Genomic DNA, 19,569 nt, shown 5'->3' on the forward strand with positions numbered 1-19,569 from the left:
GGATATGCTTTCTATGGAGTTCTTAATTTGGTTTATTGTTTCCTTCATGTCAAGGATTTCTGTTTGGTTTTTTTTCAATATCTCTAACTCTTTATTGAAATGATCTTTTGCTTCCTGTATTTGCTCTTTTAATTGTCGATTGGTGCGATCATTCAATGCCTGCATTTGCTCTTTCATCTCATCATTCAGTGCGTGCATTTGCTCTTTCATCTCATCGTTTGCTTCTCTGATCATTTTAATTATGAACATTCTGAACTCCTTTTCTGTCATTTCTTCTGCCATGCTGTCATTGGGTTTTATTGATGTAACATCTAGATTTGTTTGCAGCATTTTCTTTCCTTGTTTTCTCATATTGTTCAGGTATCAGTGGACCGCTGAGATATTGCAGATTTCCTCTATTGACTTACAATGTCCCTGAAGATTTCTATATATATCCTCCCTTAGCCTTCAGTAGGCTGAAGTCTTGGAGGAAGTTGATAATGCGGTGCTCCACAAGGAAGCTGACTCTCTAGGAGTGGTGGCCTTCAGGTGGGGTATAATCCCTGCTAGTGGGCAGAGGTGCCTCCACTTGTTGACCAATGGTCATCCAATGGGGACCTAGGCTGCGGGCTGAGGCAAGGCCTGTTTGGGCCTGAGTCTCTGGTTTTACCGTCCTTGTGGGGAAACCTCACCCGGCAGGGAAGACTCACCCGGTGGGGAGGTTTCGCTGGTCAGTTCCCTCCTAGAGGTTCCCCTCAATTTACAGCTACCGCCTGGGCTGGGCTGCCTTCCTCTGCAAAGTTCCCAGGGGCCCGGCCCTACCTCCTGGGCCTGGGAGCCTCACCCTTCGCAGATGAATCTCCTTAGGCTGCCCCTCCTCAGAGAATCTGCCCGCAGTCCTGGAACCTTCGCTCCACCCCTAAGCCTGTCTGTGTGCGGCTCTTCCACCCAGAAGCCTCCTAGATCCTGGGACCCTGCTCTGCTTCTAATCGCCTGGCTATGCGGCCCCTCCTCTGAGCAGCCACCTGGGGCCCCATACAATCGCTCTGAGTCCCAGAGACCCATCACATGCCTCTTCCTCCAGACAGCCGCCCAGTATTCTGGTCACTAGGAGTCCAAGAAACTCACTGTGTGCCTCCTCCACCCACCAACCACCCATAGCCCTGGGCAATCAATCACTCCGAGTCGAAGTGACCCTCCCCGTTCCTCCTCCTTCTCCAAATAACCCCCTGGGTGTTCAGGAGCGGTCGCTCTGAGTGGCTCTGAATCCACGTGACCCGCTGCACCCGTCCTCTGGACAACCGCCTGGAGCTCTGGTGCGACCACTCGAGACCAAACAACCCACCGCGCTTCCCCTCCAGGCAGCCCCGCTGTGTTCAGTCATTGTCACTTTAAGTCCAAACAACTCACCACTTGCCTTCTCCTCTGAGCAGCCGCCTGGAGCTCCAATGCAGTCACTGCGAGTCCAAACGACTCGCCACGCTCCTCCTACTCCTCCAGGCAGGCCCGGGTGTTCAGAAGTGATCTAAGTCCAAACAGCTCGCTACGCAGCCCCTCCTCTGGCAACCGCCTGTAGCTCTGGTGTAGTCACTCCGAATCCATGTGGCCACGCTCCTCTTCCTCCTCCTCGTCCTCAGGGCAGGCCCCGGGGTTCAGAAGCGGTCGCTTAGAGTCCAAACAGCTCGCCCCGCGGCTTCTCCTCTGGCAACCGCCTGTAGCTCTGGTGCAGTCACTCCAAATCCAAGCGGCCACGCTCCTCCTTCTCCTCCTCAGGGCAGGCCCTGGTGTCCTGAGTCCACACAGCTCTCCTCACCACTCCTCCCCAGGGCAGCCGCCGGAGCCCCAGTGGTGGCTCCGAGTCCCAGTGCTGTGCCGAGTGGCCTCCTTTACGGCACTTCCAGTTGTCCGAGTTCACTGCTCCAGCGGGGGGAGGGGTGTCTCGCCGGCCACTCTACTTCACAAAGTTCCCTGCATTTCGGGACCACTGTCCCATCCGGGACGCCTTCCCAACGGGTGAGAGTCACCCGGCTGCTTTGAGTTGGTCCCAAGTGTCTCAATATCTCCTCTTTTCAATCCTGAGTCCTGGAGCAACATGAAATGCAGCCACCCTCTAGGCCGCCATCTTGAAACTCCTCATTATTTTTTTTCTTGCTTTATTGCACTGGCCAAGATTTCTGGTACGATATTAGTGGTAGTGGTGAAAGAGGATACCCTTGTCCTTATTCTAGACTTAAAGGGAAAGCATTCGGTTCTTTTTTTAAGTATAATAGCCAAAGCAACTTGGGGATAAGGGAAGGAAAGAGGAGAGGGAACGTAAGGGTTTGGGGGAATGAAGTAGACAAAATTATGTGTACATGAATATTATGGATTGTGCATTTATGAATACATCACAATGAATCCAATTATTATGGATAATTATAAAGTTACAAAAAGATGCCCTATATTTATGTAAGTTCTATTTCCAATTTACTCAGAATTTTTGTCATAGATAGGTGATGAATATTGCAAAATGATTTTCTGTGTCTGTGATCACATGGTTTTTCTTCTTTAGTCTGCTAATGTGGTAGAAATTACATTGATCAATTTTCAAATATTGAGCCAAATCTGAATTCCTGGAATTAACCTATTAGGGTCATAACATATTATACTTTTTTATATTATTGGATTCATTTTATTACTATTTATTGTGGAATTTTTATGCTTATATTCATGAGGGACATTTATTTATAGAATTCTTATAATCTTATTACATAGCTTTAGTATTAGGGTAATGCTGCCTCATAAAAGGAGTTGGGAACTGTTCCCTGTCTGGGTTTCTGGAAGATATTGTATAGAATTAGTATTATTTCTTTCTTAAATGTTTTGTAACATTTGCCAATGAAACCATTTGAGCTTGAAGTTTTCTTTCTTGGAAGGATTTTAACTATGAATTGAATTTCTTCAATACATACTGAATTATAGAGATTATGTTTCTTCTTTGGGGATGTTTATTGTTTGTATCTTTCAAGAAAATGATCCATTGCACCAACATTTTTTAATTCATAGAACTACAGTATTTCCTTACTATCCCTTTACAGCATATAGATCAGTAGTGCTGTGTCCACTCTTTGATTCTTAATTTGTGTCCCCTACTTCTCCTCCTCCCTCTTTCTCTACCTCTTCTCCCTTCTTCCTCCTTTATATCTCTGCCTCTTTTTCTTCTCTTTCCTCTTCCTCTCTTTCTCCTTCTCCTTCTTATTCTTTCCCATTTTTTTTAGTTTATCCAGCCGGAGATTTATCAATTTGACCTTTTCAAAGAGCAGCTTTTGATTTGATTGATTTTTAATTATTTTTCTGTTTTCTAGTTCATTGATTCCTTCTGTAATCTTTATTATGTCCTTTCATCTGCTTGTTTTTGCTTTTGGTTTATTTTTTTCTTTTAAGTTTCTTATGGTGAAACCTTAGTATACTAATTTGAAATTTTCTTTTCAAATATATACATTTAATACTATAAATTTTTTTGATCATTACGAATCACAAATTTTGATACATTATATTTGTATTTAGTTCAAAATAAATTTTAATATCCTTTGAGACTTCTTCTTTGACAAATAACCTATTTTGAAATGCATTCCTCATTATTAAAATATTTGGAGGTTTAATAGACATTTTTTCATTTTTTATTTATTGAATTAAAGTAAATTCTATTATGGCCCCAAAACATACTTTTGTGATTTATTGCCTTTTAGTGTTATGTTCATTTTCAGACCCGAAATATGCCTATTTTAATGAATCTTACATATGTACTTGAGAAGAATGCATTTTGCTATTGCTCATGATCGTGTTGTAAGTCAAGTTGGTTGATGGTGTTATTCAGGTCATCTATATACCTTTGCTGATTTTCTGCCTACTTGTTCCTTTAGTGACTCAGAGGAGTATTCAAAACTCTTAACTACATTTTTAAATTTTTCTAATTTTCCTTTCATTTCTATCAGTTTTGTCTCATTTATTTTATTTATTTTATTATTTTTTTTAAATTTTTAAAGATTGCAAAGTTTTAGATTTATGGAAAAGTTAACAGTTATACAAAGGGGTTCCCATATACCATGCACCCAGTTTCTATTATTGCTAACATATTCCATTAGTAGGATATATTTTTCACAACTAGTGAACCAATATTGATACATTACTATGCCTTATTTGAATTTTTAATTTTACCTAAGATTGCTTTTCTGTCCCAAGATCTCATAGAGGATCAAAAGTTACAGTTTCATTCTTTGCCCCCTCTAGACTGTTAAACTTGTTCAGATTTTGCTTGTTTTTTTATGACAAAACTCAGACTTCCCTTGTTTTTTTCAAGATAGCTTTGAGAAGTACTGATCAGGTATTGTGTAAAATATATCTCATTTTTGTTTTGTCTGATGTTTATCTCATGGTGAGACTGGAGTTAAGGGACCACTGTGGTAAAGTATCATTTTTATCACATTATACCAAAATTACATGCTATCAGTGTGACTTTTCACTAATGGTATTAAATCCAGTCACATGGCTGAAGTGTCATTTATCTCAGCTGAAAAGTAACTTGCCTTTCCATACTGTAGTCTATGAAAGGAAGTCACTATGCACATCCACATGTAAAGGGAGGACAGTTTATGTATCACCTTCTAGAAGAATTGACACTCCAGCTGCAAAGACTGTTGCCAGATCTTTCTTTTTAATACCAATGATTTTTTTCCCCACTTCTCATTCTTCTTTCTCTTTGTGTCAGTTTCTGGAATTTAAGTTCACTAATTCCTCATTTATATCAAATTCATTAAATGCATTCTTTTTTCTCTTTCTTAATTTGTTCAGTTCTAGGATTTTTGTTTTATCTTTATTACACTTTCCCTCTCTTTGTTGACATTTCCCCACTGATCTTGCATGTTTCTACCCTATCCTTTAAGGCTTTTGCTGTAAATTCTCTATTTCTTATTTTTAATTCTCTATTTCTAACATATATGTCATTTCTTGTTGTTTTGTCTTTTAAATATGTTTTGTTTTTTGCTGGTTGGTGGCTGAGTGGGTTCCCCCTCCCCACATATATGACTATTTTTGTTGAAAACCAAACAGATACTTAGGTGAATAATTTTTATTTGGGGGGATGAGCTTGTCTTTCCTCTTATTTGGCTATGTGTGTGACATGTTGTGTTAGATCTAGTTAGGAACTGGTCGAGGTTTGAGGTTTGAGGTTACTACAGTTATTCTCAGTGAACCCCTTGTTTTAAATTTTCCTGTGATACATTGTATTTAGGATTTGGACTTTCAATTTGTTTATCCCTGACCTTGGGTTCTTCTCCTGTATTGTGCTCCACTGAGAATCTGTTTCCTGAAGTTTTCTATTCTGTATTCCACTGATATTTTTACTCAGTGCTCATTAGGAGGAGGGGTAAGTTGGGATATTCCTTAATGTTCTGATTAACTTTCTAGGCACTGTATCCCTTGGTCTTAGAATTCTGACCTTCACAGATGCACCTGCCCTTCCTCCAGCTATATTGCCCAGCTTAGCATGTATCTGTGTTTCCCCCAAGGGTAGAATTTTTTTTTTTTTTTTTTTTTTTTTTTTTTTTTGCCTTGTTTCATTTCTCCAGTTAGAAGCAAATATCTGCAGTGTGTTTCAAGTGGAGCCTTAAGGTGATGTGCTTGTTGCTCTTTTCCCTGCACATCAAGTGTTTTGTGAGAGGGAATAAAGGGAGATGGATTGATTAGAATTCCAGTAGTGGCTAGTGTCCCTGGCCAGCACTACAAGAGGAACTTTCATGAGATTGTTTATAATCTTCCTGGTAACAGCCCTGTATTTATAGACCCAGAGACTACATTGTCATGCTATCCCACATGTAGTCATTAGTAATTTAGTTTTCAAATTTAACTGAATCTTCTTACTGGTGTCTATGTAAGTCCAAAGAATCTGCCTCAGCTAAACAATTCTCCGTTACTGTTTCTCCCCAAATACTGTTAGATGGCAACCCTAAAAACTCAAGTTTTCTGATTATCTTAACAAAACTCATTAATTTCCAGTTTTTCTAGATTTTTCTTTGTTTCAAGGGTATAAGCAATGCTCTTCCTAGCTCTTTACATTCACAAATTGAAAACAGAAGCCTGGGTAATATTTTTAAGATAAAAGCATGATACCGATACTGCTGGTGGTGAAATCAATCTTCACATCTGGGGAAATGTTCCGTTTCCCCAGATGTGAAGATTGAACCCCTGAGAAACGATTAGGCAAGCATAGAAAGCAAGTTTTATTTAAAGAATAGAAGAGAGGTTGACTTCTCCTCAGAGAAGGGGTCTAGAACTGGTATCCAAAGAAGTAGGGGTGCCCTGCCCCTTTTATACATTTTAGAATTCCTTTGTTGTCATGCCCTCCTTCTCTTCTTATCTTCCTCTCCCTCTCCCCATCCTGCTAAGTGACCAAAAGGTGGGCCAAAAGGTGACAATGGAGTGATCTAAGGGCAGGGAATGAAGCAGAAGCCATCCAGGGATACAGGCAGGCAGTAGGGGACCAACCCAGGAGGCATTACCAACTCCTACAACTCCCTGCAGGGAGGAACAATTCCTGGAGCAGCTTACCATATCAACAGGTTGGAGGAGGTAGGGGAAGGGCTTTGGAGATATCAACATTTGATTTCCTTTCCTTCTAACCAAACCCTCTTTTCCCAATTGGATCCAATTATTTATTATCTACACTGACCGTCTTTTTGTCCTGCAGCCTCAAGGCCTCTAAGAATATTTGTTTTCCAGCTTCCAGTTATCATTGACTTGAGGAACCCAACTTTGAAGCCTAGACATTGGGCAGCTATTGAACAAACTGTCGATGCCTCCCTGGTAGATACTGAAATTCCATTAACTTTGGAGAGACTCTCCGAATTGCATGTGTTTGATTTTGGCCAACAAATCCAGGACATATCTGGACAAGCTTCTGGAGAAGCTTCCTTGGAAATAATTCTTAAAAAGGTAAATCTGGAAAGTATATACTTATCTGAAAGTCAGGGAATTAAAGGTTTTCAGATTCGGCATAAAAATCACCAATTTTTTATTATCTAGGTGGATTTTTCACCATTGCAGCTTGCACCCTCTCAATTATCAGCATCCCTTTATTCTTTTCTTACCTGTGTTATTTATTATTAATTATCACTACTGTTAATATTATTTCTATAAGTTCTCTCTTTCTGTCCAGCTTGTCTCCCAACAGGAACTTGATGGCAATAAGATTTGAAATGTGAATTTTTTATAAGAAACCCACATACCAAGAAACATCTTTTAGATGTTTAGAGCAAAATACATTATTTACCAAACTATCAGAGAAAACTGTTTTAAATATTCCAAAAAACTTTCCTACTTATAACACTAGTTCCTTTCCTTAAAATGCATGCAAATCTGCAGGTTACCTATATAAAAGAATATTTTTAATATAAAGCATAAGATGGTAGGGAGTGCATATTGAATTACGATGAGTTATTTGTATTTGTTGATATTAATTGAATAAAAGTAAGCAAATCAATGTCATCATCTTACCAAGAAGATGTTTTTAAGATTTTAAGGGCAGTAAGAGGGAAAATGGAATAATTATAGAGTTTTTCTTATTTTATTCCACATGCTCTTATTGAGTACCCAAACACAAATGAATTTAGATTTTCTAAAGCTTGAATTATTTCTAAGGTGGAGGACTCTTGGAAAACAACTGAATTCATCATTCTGCCTCATCGTGACACTAAAGATGTATTTATCCTGGGAGGCACAGATGACATACAGGTGGGTAATTGGATTGTTCTAATTTATGGTAAAGGTCTTTACCATACTTCCAAAATTTTCTGAGAGAGACTGAGATGAGTTAGTAAAATATAAGTGCCATTAAAGATGAAAAAAATCAAATTTGGAAAGCAAGATACAAATATGAATAATTGACATAAACACTTACACATGAAATATTTCTCAAAACAATGAAAGTGACATGTATATTTAAGAGTTGCAGTACTTGTACTTGATGGCATCATAAAAACAAAGAGATCAGTTATGTCTGAAGTGATCATAGAATTCTTTATACATCAGCCAAGACAAGCCAGACCTCAACAGTGGGAGCTGAGAAATTCCAAAGAGAATAAAGGATATTTCAGAATGTTTCAGTGAAACAAATAAACATGAATGAGCACAGTAAGAAGTTAAGTTATGTAGGTGCTCATACTCTACCAGTTACAAAATAAATCTAACCCATGGTTGAAATATTCTTAGTCACTTGAAATCTAAAGGTACATTTGTTTAGCAAAGGGAGTTGGGTCATATAGCCCAACTTAAAAGGCAAAGTCCTAGCCTAAGGGTGTTTCCAGACCAAAATTGGAAATAAAATGGCTTTTCCAGGTATAGGTTGGAAGAGCAAAACTAGACATTGCTCTTGGCAATAAATGGAAGAGCAAATTCAAAATAAAGGGTATTTGATATGCAACTAAGTAATGCCAACTGAGGGGGTTTCTGCTCTCAGAAAGCTTATAATTGAAACAGACAGTTATTTCTCCAGATTCATAGACACATCTCTTTAAATCCACATGTTCTATGTGGGATGCTATTGTATAAGGGGGAGCAGTAGGGAGAAAAGTAGCAGGAAAACTCTATAGACCTTCGGAACTTGATATGAATTTTAATTTCAGCTTACTTGAGATAGTTGAAGTGTTGATTGGACAGAAGACAGTTAATTTTACAAGTATAGTGTATGGTCAGAAATGAAGGTATGCTTGTGTGACTAAATTGTGTAAAGAAGGTGCCATTTACCTAATAGTGAGCAGAGAGAAGAGTATTGAACAAAACAAAAACATGTCACCAATAATTACAGGAACTGCAAAGATTTGGCAGTCAGAGGTAAGTCCCTGGGTGATAGAGCTATTACCACAGGGAAGAGAATAAACAGGGAAGATAGATGTGTAGAAAGTAGTTGGAGCTACAACTATTCATTCCAAAAGTTGGCCTTTAAATGAACTCTTGGGATTAAACATCTGAAATATCACTGAAAGCACAAATGCATGGTGTTGCATGTATTTTTCTCCTCTTTTCCTTAAAGGTCCTTCTTGATGACAGCACCATCAACATTGCAACCATAGCCTCATCACGTTACGTGGGTCCCCTCAAGGCACGAGTAGATGACTGGCAAAAACAACTTGCTTTGTTTAATCAAACATTGGTGAGTAAGGGTAATTTCAGTACAGGGCCTACAAGGAAAACCATAAGGACCTTAGAAATGTTTGTTTCACCATTTAAATACTGTATAATTTAGAAATGTATGATTTAATTTTTGATATTATTATGTCTAAAATGTAAGGAAAGTACACATGTATTGATCTGTTTACATAATTATATAGCTTAATGTTATTGATATCGCTATTTACCGGTGATGATTTCTGCTTCCTCTAATGTTGAAGTCTGAACACTAGAGAAGCATGCCAAGACAAGCATATTAAGCAGGTTTTATTTAAAAGTAGTAATAATACAGGAGGGAAAAGGGGGCCATGGCTGATGTTCTAGAATCCCAAGAAGTGAGCACGCCCCACATCTTTTATAGGTTAAGGTCTCTTTTGTTCTCCAGTTTTCTCCCCACTTATCTCTCTGTCCAGCCTATGTGACTAGCCCCGGTTTTGCAGGTAAGATGCAAAAAGTGAGAAGTGGATGGGCAGGGGGAGGGCCAAAGTGATTCAGACAGGTAAGGGCCCAGGGCGCGTTAATTAGCAGCTCCTTGCCTGTAGTCCCTGACAAGGACAGTAATTTTGGTAATCAGTGGGCTCTGGAGATCCTTGACATTCCATTCTCCCAAGGGCAATCTCCAGCTTCCAGAGGCAGATGGCTTTCATGGCCTCCATTTCCTAGATTTGACCTGATCCCCTATTTCTACACTAACTGCCTGTCCCCAATTCTGGCTTCATTATCAACATCACCCTTGCATTATTATTTTTCTATGAAACAAAATACAACAAACTTAAGTAATATACATTTATTAGTGGTATAAAACAATATATATTTATTATCTAAGTTTCTGTGGGCCAAGAATTTAGACATGGTTGCACTGGGTCTGTTCAGGGTCTCACAAGACTGTGATTAAGATGCCAGCCAGATGGGATTCTCATCAGAGGTTCAACTGGGGAAGGATCCACTTCCAGGCTCCCTCAGGTTGCTGTAAGAAATTATTTCCTTGCAACTTGGGACATAAAGGCCTCAATTTCTTACTGGATCTCATATGAAGGTCATCCTAAGCTCCTAACTATTGCTCAGTTTTTCTCCGTGCACATTTCTGCAACATGGCCATTTACTTTATCAGTCTAGCGAGGAAAAGAAAGTCTCCTGGCAAGACAGCTGCTCCAGTCTTATAAAACACAAACGTAATTATGCATATCCTGTTGCCTTTGCCACATTCTGTATAGTTAGAAGCAAGTCATAGATGGTACCCACACTCAAAAGGGGAGGCTCCCACAAGAGCATGAGTATCATACCTTGGGCCACCTTAAGCATCTTGCAACAACAACCACATGTTTACAGGCAGCATATTTATTGTTGCTTGAGGTCCCTTTGAAATGCTTCCTTGTGTTGCACACCTCCTTTTTATTCTATCTCAAATTATCCCCATAGAAAGACAAGAACCCACTTCTACTGATCTCACTTTCTTCCTACACAGCAGATGTTTAGTTTGATTTAATTATGTTCAAGTTTTCTAAATATTCTAATATGAAAAGTTTGGTGTTAAATAATAAAATCAGTAAGTGGGAAAATTTAATTTATCCCAGGATTATTATTATTTTTTTGGCAGTGCTAGGGATCAAAACCAGGGCCTCACATATTCTAGGCAAGCACTCTATCATTGAACTACACCCCCAGTCTTCTCTTATTTCAAAGAGAAGCTTTTCAGGAAACCAGTCTCTTCAGTGAATACTACATAGCTGACCCAGGTCCAGCCTCTGGACTGATGACTGAGCCTTATGAAGGGACTACAGACCAAAGTCAAAGGGCATGTTTTCACAGAGGGTTCTTAAAAGTAGCCTGTACTTAATAGTGGGGACCCTCCAGAGAATTTGTTGTCTGGAAAGTGTGAGACCTTAGATAAACCAGTTGAAACACACATAGGTGTAACTACCACATCTAGAGTGAGAAGTGAGATGCTCTCTCATAGGTCTTGCGCCCACATTCGCAATGACCGGAGACTCCAAGGGAAGGTGAGGTCTGTAGACTTTGATTTCTGACCCTGCATTTCTGGTTTCTTTTATTAACAATAGTTGTCTCTAAAAGGAGAGGCAGTGCATGAGGTTCTTCATTCTCCCAGTCTTCTGTATTTTCCACATGTTTTGTCATGAGCAGGTTTTATGATTTTTATTTTACTTTCTTAAAAAATGTGAAGGAAAACTTCATAATTTAGAAAGAAAAAAAAAGCAGGCACAATATTGCACACCTGTAGTCCCAGGTATTCAGGAAACTGAGGAAGCAAGAGGATTACAGGTTTGAGACTAGCCTCAGCAACATAGTGAAACCCCAGTTCAAAACAGAATTTTTCATAGTAACCCAGGGTAAATTGGAAAATAGTCACTAAACTTGCCACTTTCCTAACCCTTCAGATTAATTAAGTAAGCATCATGCATCCCTCTAGTTCCCTCTGGGCATGGGAATCATGCAGCTGATTCATTATAACATTATTCAGTGGTTGGGGGGTGGTGGTGAAATCAGATGGAAGTGAGTCTTGGGTCCTTTAAGGAAATTTCATTTCAAAGGACATAGGAGGAACCATAAAACAATCCTCATGAGAGAAGATACAGTAATTTCCCATGTGATAGTTTTTAATGTAACTATATGCCTCTGATTTGGAAGTTAAATTTTGATAGATCCCATATTTTTCTTCTAGGAAGAGTGGCTGACCTGCCAAAGAAACTGGCTCTACCTAGAAAGTATTTTTAATGCTCCAGATATTCAGAGGCAATTGCCTGCAGAGGCCAAGATGTTCCTTCAAGTGGATAAATCATGGAAAGAAATCATGAGGAAAGTAAACCGGCTGCCTAATGCTCTTCGAGCTGCTACTCAACCAGGTATAAAACAAAATTTTAAAAAACAAGTAAAAAGACGGGGTGATCCAAGATGGCAGACTAGAGGGTGACTGCATCTCCAATCGCTCCAGAACCCAGGATTCAAGAAGGGGAGGCATTGAGAGACTCGAACTGAAATAGAGCATCGGGGTGAGTCTCCCCCACCCGGTGAATCATTGCCCGGGTGGCAGGCCCAGATTCAGGTGGCTTATTAGAGTAGGGCAGGGCAGCTAGAGTCCTCCCTAGGCAGCCCTGTGCACTCCGGCGGTGGGCTCCCCCCACAGGGCCAGATTCTCCAGCATCTCGGAGCAGGCCCCCCAGTGAGAGCCTTTCTGCACAGAACCAAGCTTCAAGTCCCTGAACCAGGGCAGCGAGTTTCTGCCCACAGGTTGCTTCAAGGACCAGGACAGGGCAGCCAGGGACTTCCCCAAGCAGCCTGCAGCCCAACCCCCTCCGGCGGGAAGCACCTTTCCAGGCTAGCTTCTCGAAGCAGACACCCCAATGAGAGCCTTTCCACACAGAGCCAGCTCCAAGTCCTGGAACAAGTAGAGGGCTAGGGGCAGCTTTCCTTGGAAGCACTGCATTATCAAGTTACTCCAAGACTTCAGGCTACTGAAGACAGGAAGGTGAGACACTGGAAATCTACAGGGACACTATAAGTGAATAGAAGAATTCTGCAATATCACAAAGTCCCACTGACATCTGACCAATATGAGAAAACAAGGGAAGAAAATGTCCCAAACAAACCTAGATACTATATCAATAAAACCCAATGACAGCACAGCAGAAGAAATGTCAGAAAGAGAGTTCAGAATGTACATAATTAAAACAATCAGGGAAGCAAACGAGGAGATGAAAGAGCAAATGCAGGCATTGAAGGAGGAGATGAAAGAGCAAATGCAGGCATTAAATGATCGCACCAATCAACAATTAAAGGAGCAAATACGGGAAGCAAGAGATCATTTCAATAAAGAGTTAGAGATACTGAAAAAAAAAAACCAGAAATCCTTGAAATGAAGGAAACAATAAACCAAGTTAAAAACTCCATAGAAAGCATAACCAATAGGATAGAACACCTGGAAGAAAGAACCTCAGATATTGAAGACAAAATATTTAATCTTGAAAACAAAGTTGAACAAACAGAAAAGATGGTAAGAAATCATGAACAGAATCTGCAAGAATTGTGGGAAATCATGAAAAGGCCAAATTTAAGAATCATTGGGATTGAGGAAGGCTTAGAGAAACAAACCAAAGGAATGAACAATCTATTCAATGAAATAATATCAGAAAATTTCCCAAATCTCAAGAATGAAATGGAAAACCAAGTAAAAGAGGCTTATAGGACTCCAAATATACAAAATTACAACAGACCCACACCAAGGCACATTATAATGAAAATACCTACCATACAAAATAAAGACAGAATTTTAAAGGCCGCGAGAGAAAAGAATCAAACTACATTCAGGGGGAAACCAATAAAAATATCAGCCGATTTTTCAATCCAGACCCTAAAAGCTAGAAGGGCCTGGTACAACATTTACCAAGCCCTGAAAGAAAATGGATGCCAACCAAGAATCATATACCCAGCAAAACTTACTTTCAGATTTGACCATGAAATAAGATCCTTCCATGATAAACGAAAGCTAAAGGAATTTACGAAAAGAAATCCAGCATTACAGAACATTCTCAGAAAAATATTCCATGAGGAAGAGATGAAAAACAAAGAAGCAAATCAGCAATGGGAGGAACTAGCCTAAAGGAATAGCCATATAAAGGGTAAACCAAATCATGTCAAAAAACAAAAATGAGTCCAATGACTGGGAATACAAATCATATCACAATAATAACCCTGAATGTTAATGGCCTGAACTCATCAATCAAAAGACATAGACTGGCAGAATGGATTAAAAAGAAAAATCCAACAATTTGCTGCCTGCAAGAAACTCATCTCATAGAAAGCAATACCCATAGACTAAAGGTGAAAGGATGGGAAAAAAACATACCATGCACACGGACACAGCAAAAAAGCTGGAGAATCCATCCTCATTTCAGATAATGTGGACTTCAAGCCAAAACTAGTCAGAAGGGATAAAGAAGGACATTACATACTGCTTAAGGGAAGCATAAATCAGCAAGACATAACAATCATAAATATCTATGCCCCGAATATTGGCTCATCCATGTACGTCAAACAAATCCTTCTCAATTCCAGATATCAAATAGACCACAACACAATAATACTAGGCGATTTTTAACACACCTGTCTCACCACTGGATAGATCGTCCAAACAAAAATTGAATAAAGAAACCATAGATCTCAATAACACAATGAACAATTTAGACTTAACGGACTTATATAGAATATACCATCCAACAAAGAATGAATACACTTTCTTCTCAGCAGCACATGGATCCTTCTCTAAAATAGACCATGTCTTATGCCACAAAGCTACTGTTAGCAAATACAAGAAGATAGAGATAGTGCCTTGTATTCTATCAGATCATAATGGATTGAAATTAGAAATAAATGACAGAATAAAAAACAGAAACTTCTCCAATACCTGGAGATTAAATAATATGCTATTATATGATGAATGGATAACAGAAGACATCAGGAGGGAAATAAAAAAATTTTTAGAAGTAAACGAGAACAAAGACACATCATATCAAAATCTCTGGGACACTATGAAAGCAGTACTTAGAGGAAGATATATTTCATGGGGTGCATTGAACAAAAGAAGTAGAAATCACCAAATAAACAACTTAACACAACAGCTCAAAGCCCTGGAAAAAGAAGAGCAGACCAATACCAAAAGTAGTAGAAGACAGGAAATAGTTAAAATCAGAGCCGAAATCAACAAAATTGAAACAAAAGAAATAATCGGAAAAATTTACAAAATAAAGAGTTGGTTCTTTGAAAAAATAAACAAAATTGATAAACCCTTAGCCACGCTAACAAAGAGAAAGAGGGAGAAAACTCAAATTACTAAAATTCGGAATGAACAAGGAAATATCACAACAGACACGAGTGAAATACAAAACATAATTAGAAGCTATTTTGAAAATCTGTACTCCAACAAAACAGAAAACCTCGAAGACATCAACAAGTTTCTAGAGACATATGAATTACCTAAACTGAACGAGGAGGACATACACAACTTAAATAAATCAATTTCAAGCAATGAAATAGAAGAGGTCATCAAAAGCCTACCAACAAAGAAAAGTCAGGGACCAGATGGGTTCGCAGCTGAGGTCTACAAAACCTTTAAAGAAGAGCTCATTCCAATACTTCTCAAAGTATTCCATAAAATAGGAGAGGAGGGAAACCTCCCAAACTCATTTTATGAAGCCAATATCACCCTGATACCTAAACCAGACAGAGACACATCAAAGAAAGAAAATTTCAGACCAATATCCTTAATGAACATCAATGCAAAAATTCTCAACAAAATTTTAGCAAATTGCATACAAAAATATATTAAAAAGATAGTGCACCACGATCAAGTGGGTTTTATCCCAGGGATGCAAGGTTGGTTCAACATCCAGAAATCAATAAATGTCATTCACCATATCAACAGACTAAAAGTTAAGAATCACATGATTATTTCAATAGATGCACAAAAAGCATTCGATAAAATACAGCATCCATTCATGCTCAAAACACTAGAGAAAATTGGGGTAGTGGGAACATTCCTTAACATTGTAAAGGCCATCTACACTAAGCCCATGGCCAATATCATTCTAAATGGTGAAAAACTGACAGCATTCCCCCTAAAAACTGGAACAAGACAGGGATGCCCTCTTTCACCACTTCTATTCAATATCGTTCTTGAGACTCTAGCCAGAGCAATTAGACAAACCAAAGAAATTAAAGGGATATGAATTGGAAAAGAGGAACTCAAACTATCCCTGTTCGCTGATGACATTATTCTATATTTAGAGGAACCTGGAAATTCCACCAGAAAACTCTTAGAACTCATAAGTGAATTCAGTAAAGTAGCAGGTTACAAGATCAATGCTCATAAATCTAATGCATTTTTATACATATGTGATGAATCTTCAGAAAGAGAAATTAGGAAAACTACCCCATTCACAATAGCATTGAAAAAAATAAAATACTTGGGAATCAATCTCACAAAAGAGGTGAAAGACCTCTACAATGAGAACTACAGAACACTAAAGAAAGAAATTAAAGAAAACTTTAGAAGATGCAAAGATCTCCCATGTTCTTGGATAGGCAGAATTAACATTGTCAAAATGGCCATACTACCAAAAGTGCTATACAGATTCAATGCAATTCCAATTAAAATCCCAATGATGTAACTTACAGAAATAGAGCAAGCAATTATGAAATTCATCTGGAAGAATAAGAAACCCAGAATAGCTAAAGCAATCCTCAGTAGAAAAAGCGAAGCAGGGGGTATCGCAATACCAGATCTTCAACTCTACTACAAAGCAATAGTAACAAAACAGCATGGTATTGGTACCAAAATAGACAGGTAGATCAATGGTACAGAATAGAGGACATGGACACAAACCCAAATAAATACAATTTTCTCATACTAGACAAAGGTGCCAAAAATATGCAATGGAGAAAATATTGCCTCTTCAACAAATGGTGCTGGGAAAACTGGAAATCCACATGCAATAGGATGAAACTAAACCCCTGTCTCTCACCCTGCACAAAACTCAACTCAAAATGGATCAAGGACCTCGGAATCAGACCAGAGACCCTGCATCTTATAGAAGAAAAAGTAGGTCCAAACCTTCAACTTGTTGGCTTAGGATCAGACTTCCTTAGCAGGACTCCCATAGCACAAGAAATAAAAGCTAGAATCAGTAACTGGGATAGATTCAAACTAGAAAGCTTTCTCTCAGCAAAGGAAACTATCAGTAATGTGAAGCGAGAGCCTACAGAGTGGGAGAATATCTTTGCCACTCATACTTCAGATAGAGCGCTAATTTCCAGAATCTATAAAGAACTCAAAAAACTCTACACCAAGAATACAAATAATCCAGTCAACAAATGGGCTAAGGAAATGAACAGACTCTTCACAGAAGAAGATGTAGAAGCAATCAACAGATATATGAAAAAATGTTCAACATCTCTAGTAATAAGAGAAATGCAAATCAAAACTACCCTAAGATTTCTTCTCACCCCAATTAGAATGGCGATTATCAAGAACACAAGCAACAATAGGTGTTGGAGAGGATGTGGGGAAAAAGGTACGTACCCTCATACATTGCTGGTGGGGTTGCAAATTAGTGCAGCCACTCTGGAAAGCAGTATGGAGATTCCTCAGAAAGCTTGGAATGGAACCACCATTTGACCCAGTTATCCCACTCCTTGGCCTATACCCAAAGGACTTAAAATCAGCATACTACAGAGATACAGCCACATCAATGTTCATAGCTGCTCAATTCACTATAGCCAGAATGTGGAGCCAACCTAGATGCCCTTCAGTTGATGAATGGATAAAGAAACTGTGGCATATATATACAATGGAATATTACTCCGCCATGAAGCATGATAAAATTATGGCATTTGCAGGCAAATGGATGAAAATGGAGAATATCATGCTAAGTGAGATAAGCCAATCTCAAAAAATTAAAGGATGAATGATCTCGCTGATAAGCGTATGAGGACATATAAGGGGGGGTAGGAGGGGTTAGCGTTAGGGTTAGGGTTAGGTTTAGGGTTAGGGATAAGGAGGTTGGTAAGAATGGAGGAAGGAAGGACTGTATAGAGGGAAAAGAGGGGTGGGAGGGTAGGGAAAAAAATAACAGAATGAATCAAACAACATTGCCCTATGTAAATTTATGATTTTTAATTAAAATAAATAAATTTTAAAAAATTTCCATTTATACCTGTAAAAAATAAATTTTTAAATTTTAGGTTAAATAACCTTTTCATCAGTAATGTTTCAGGAATCACAATGCTAAATATGTGAATTCTTCATTTCTAACACAGGTTCTAATATTTAACTATCTCAGTGTCTTACATATGCCTGTACCTTTACATTGTGATACATATGATATCTCTTTATGAAATTAGTATCATTTCTCTTTTAAATTAAGTATATACCTATAGATGTCCTTTCATTACAGAAATGAAGCAGGACAAAGTGTTTGCTAGAAATTTTGGTATTGGCATAAGAACATGTATGAGCCTCCAGGATGGTATGCTAAGGAAAAAAGCTGTGCCTCCCCACCCCTAGAATTGAATATATCCTGAATAATTCTATTTCCACAAAATTCTAGAAAAGAGAAAATGCAACATAGTGAAAGCAAGCAGACCAGAGTAACTTGGAAAAACAGATGTCAGAATGAACTGTAGTGAAGCAGTAGGCAACTTTTTTAACCATTGCAAATGAAATGTTTTTGTTTGTTTGTTTTGTTGGTGATTAAACAAATATATACACATATTTGTAAAAAGAAACCATTGAAACAAAAGTTTAAAATATTTTCATTTTATTGTAGGTTAATTATATCTCAATAAATTTTATTGAAATATTAAAAAAAAAAAACAAGTAAAACGACTTTGCAATCATCTAAAATGTTTGTCACCTACAAGATTTTAATGGTATATGGTACTTTCAACACTTCATGGAACACTATACATTTTATTATTATCTTCTCTCAACTTAATGTGTAATGTTGGAAAATAAGTATTTACTTCACTTTTTTCTATTTTTACAGTTTGAGGATGTTGACACAGGGTATTAATAATGTTTTCACCCCATAATTTTTTTCACAACTTTTACCTTTTTTTTCACAATTTCATGTCATAAGACATATATTTACATTCAGTTTATCCATTCAAGTTTCCCATAGACATAACCACAAAAATTTCCACACCTTATTTTAATTCATTAATTAATACTAATTAAAAATATTATCACTTACTGTAATTCTAGTCTCAAAGTTGAAATGTTTTAATAAATCTGTTCTCTGGGTATGGAACTAGTCTTTCTGGGTGCACATACATGGTTATTCAATTTTACTCTTCAAACAGAAGTCTTGTCAAACCTGCTTATCATGTAGCAAATGACAGCACATAGCCTATTTTGATGAATATCCCCAGATAGCTTCCCTGCCAAGCAAAAGCAGTTTGTTGGTTTGTGCTCTTTGTGTCTTACATAAGATACAAACAGAAAGAAAAAACTACATGGAATGACAGAATTAAAAACTTGCCTTTTGAGACTGCCCATGTTCATTGGCTCATGGCCCTTTTCCAGTCAGCAGTCACATCCCACAAACCTATGTTTCTGTCATTACATCTCCTTCTCAAACTCTCTAAAGGTCCATATGTTACATTTGGCCCACCAGATGATCCAGAATAATCTTGCCATCCCATGATCCTTAACTTGATCACATATTCAAGTTTCTGTTTCCAAATGAACTAACATATTCACATATTTGAAGTTTACTCTCTCTGCCCACTCAATTATCATATTCAAACTTTTTGCTAAAAAATATAGTTATGTGTGATTTACAGAGTGCTGTCCCAGTCCCTACTAGAGTTGTTATA

At 38.2% G+C, this 19,569-nt stretch overlaps 1 protein-coding gene across 1 annotated transcript in view; it reads left to right on the forward strand.

The window, feature by feature from the left end:
• DNAH6 (dynein axonemal heavy chain 6) overlaps window positions 1-19,569 on the forward strand; it is a 291,936-nt gene that overhangs the window by 93,581 nt on the left and 178,786 nt on the right. Inside the window, 4 exon segments of the mRNA XM_079109750.1 lie at window positions 6,736-6,948; window positions 7,654-7,746; window positions 9,044-9,163; window positions 11,861-12,041. Coding sequence (XP_078965876.1) covers window positions 6,736-6,948; window positions 7,654-7,746; window positions 9,044-9,163; window positions 11,861-12,041 — 607 coding nt within the window.

The sequence above is a fragment of the Sciurus vulgaris genome (genome assembly GCF_902686455.1).
Source record: "Sciurus vulgaris genome assembly, chromosome: 14".
In the NCBI taxonomy this organism is placed as follows: domain Eukaryota; kingdom Metazoa; phylum Chordata; class Mammalia; order Rodentia; family Sciuridae; genus Sciurus; species Sciurus vulgaris.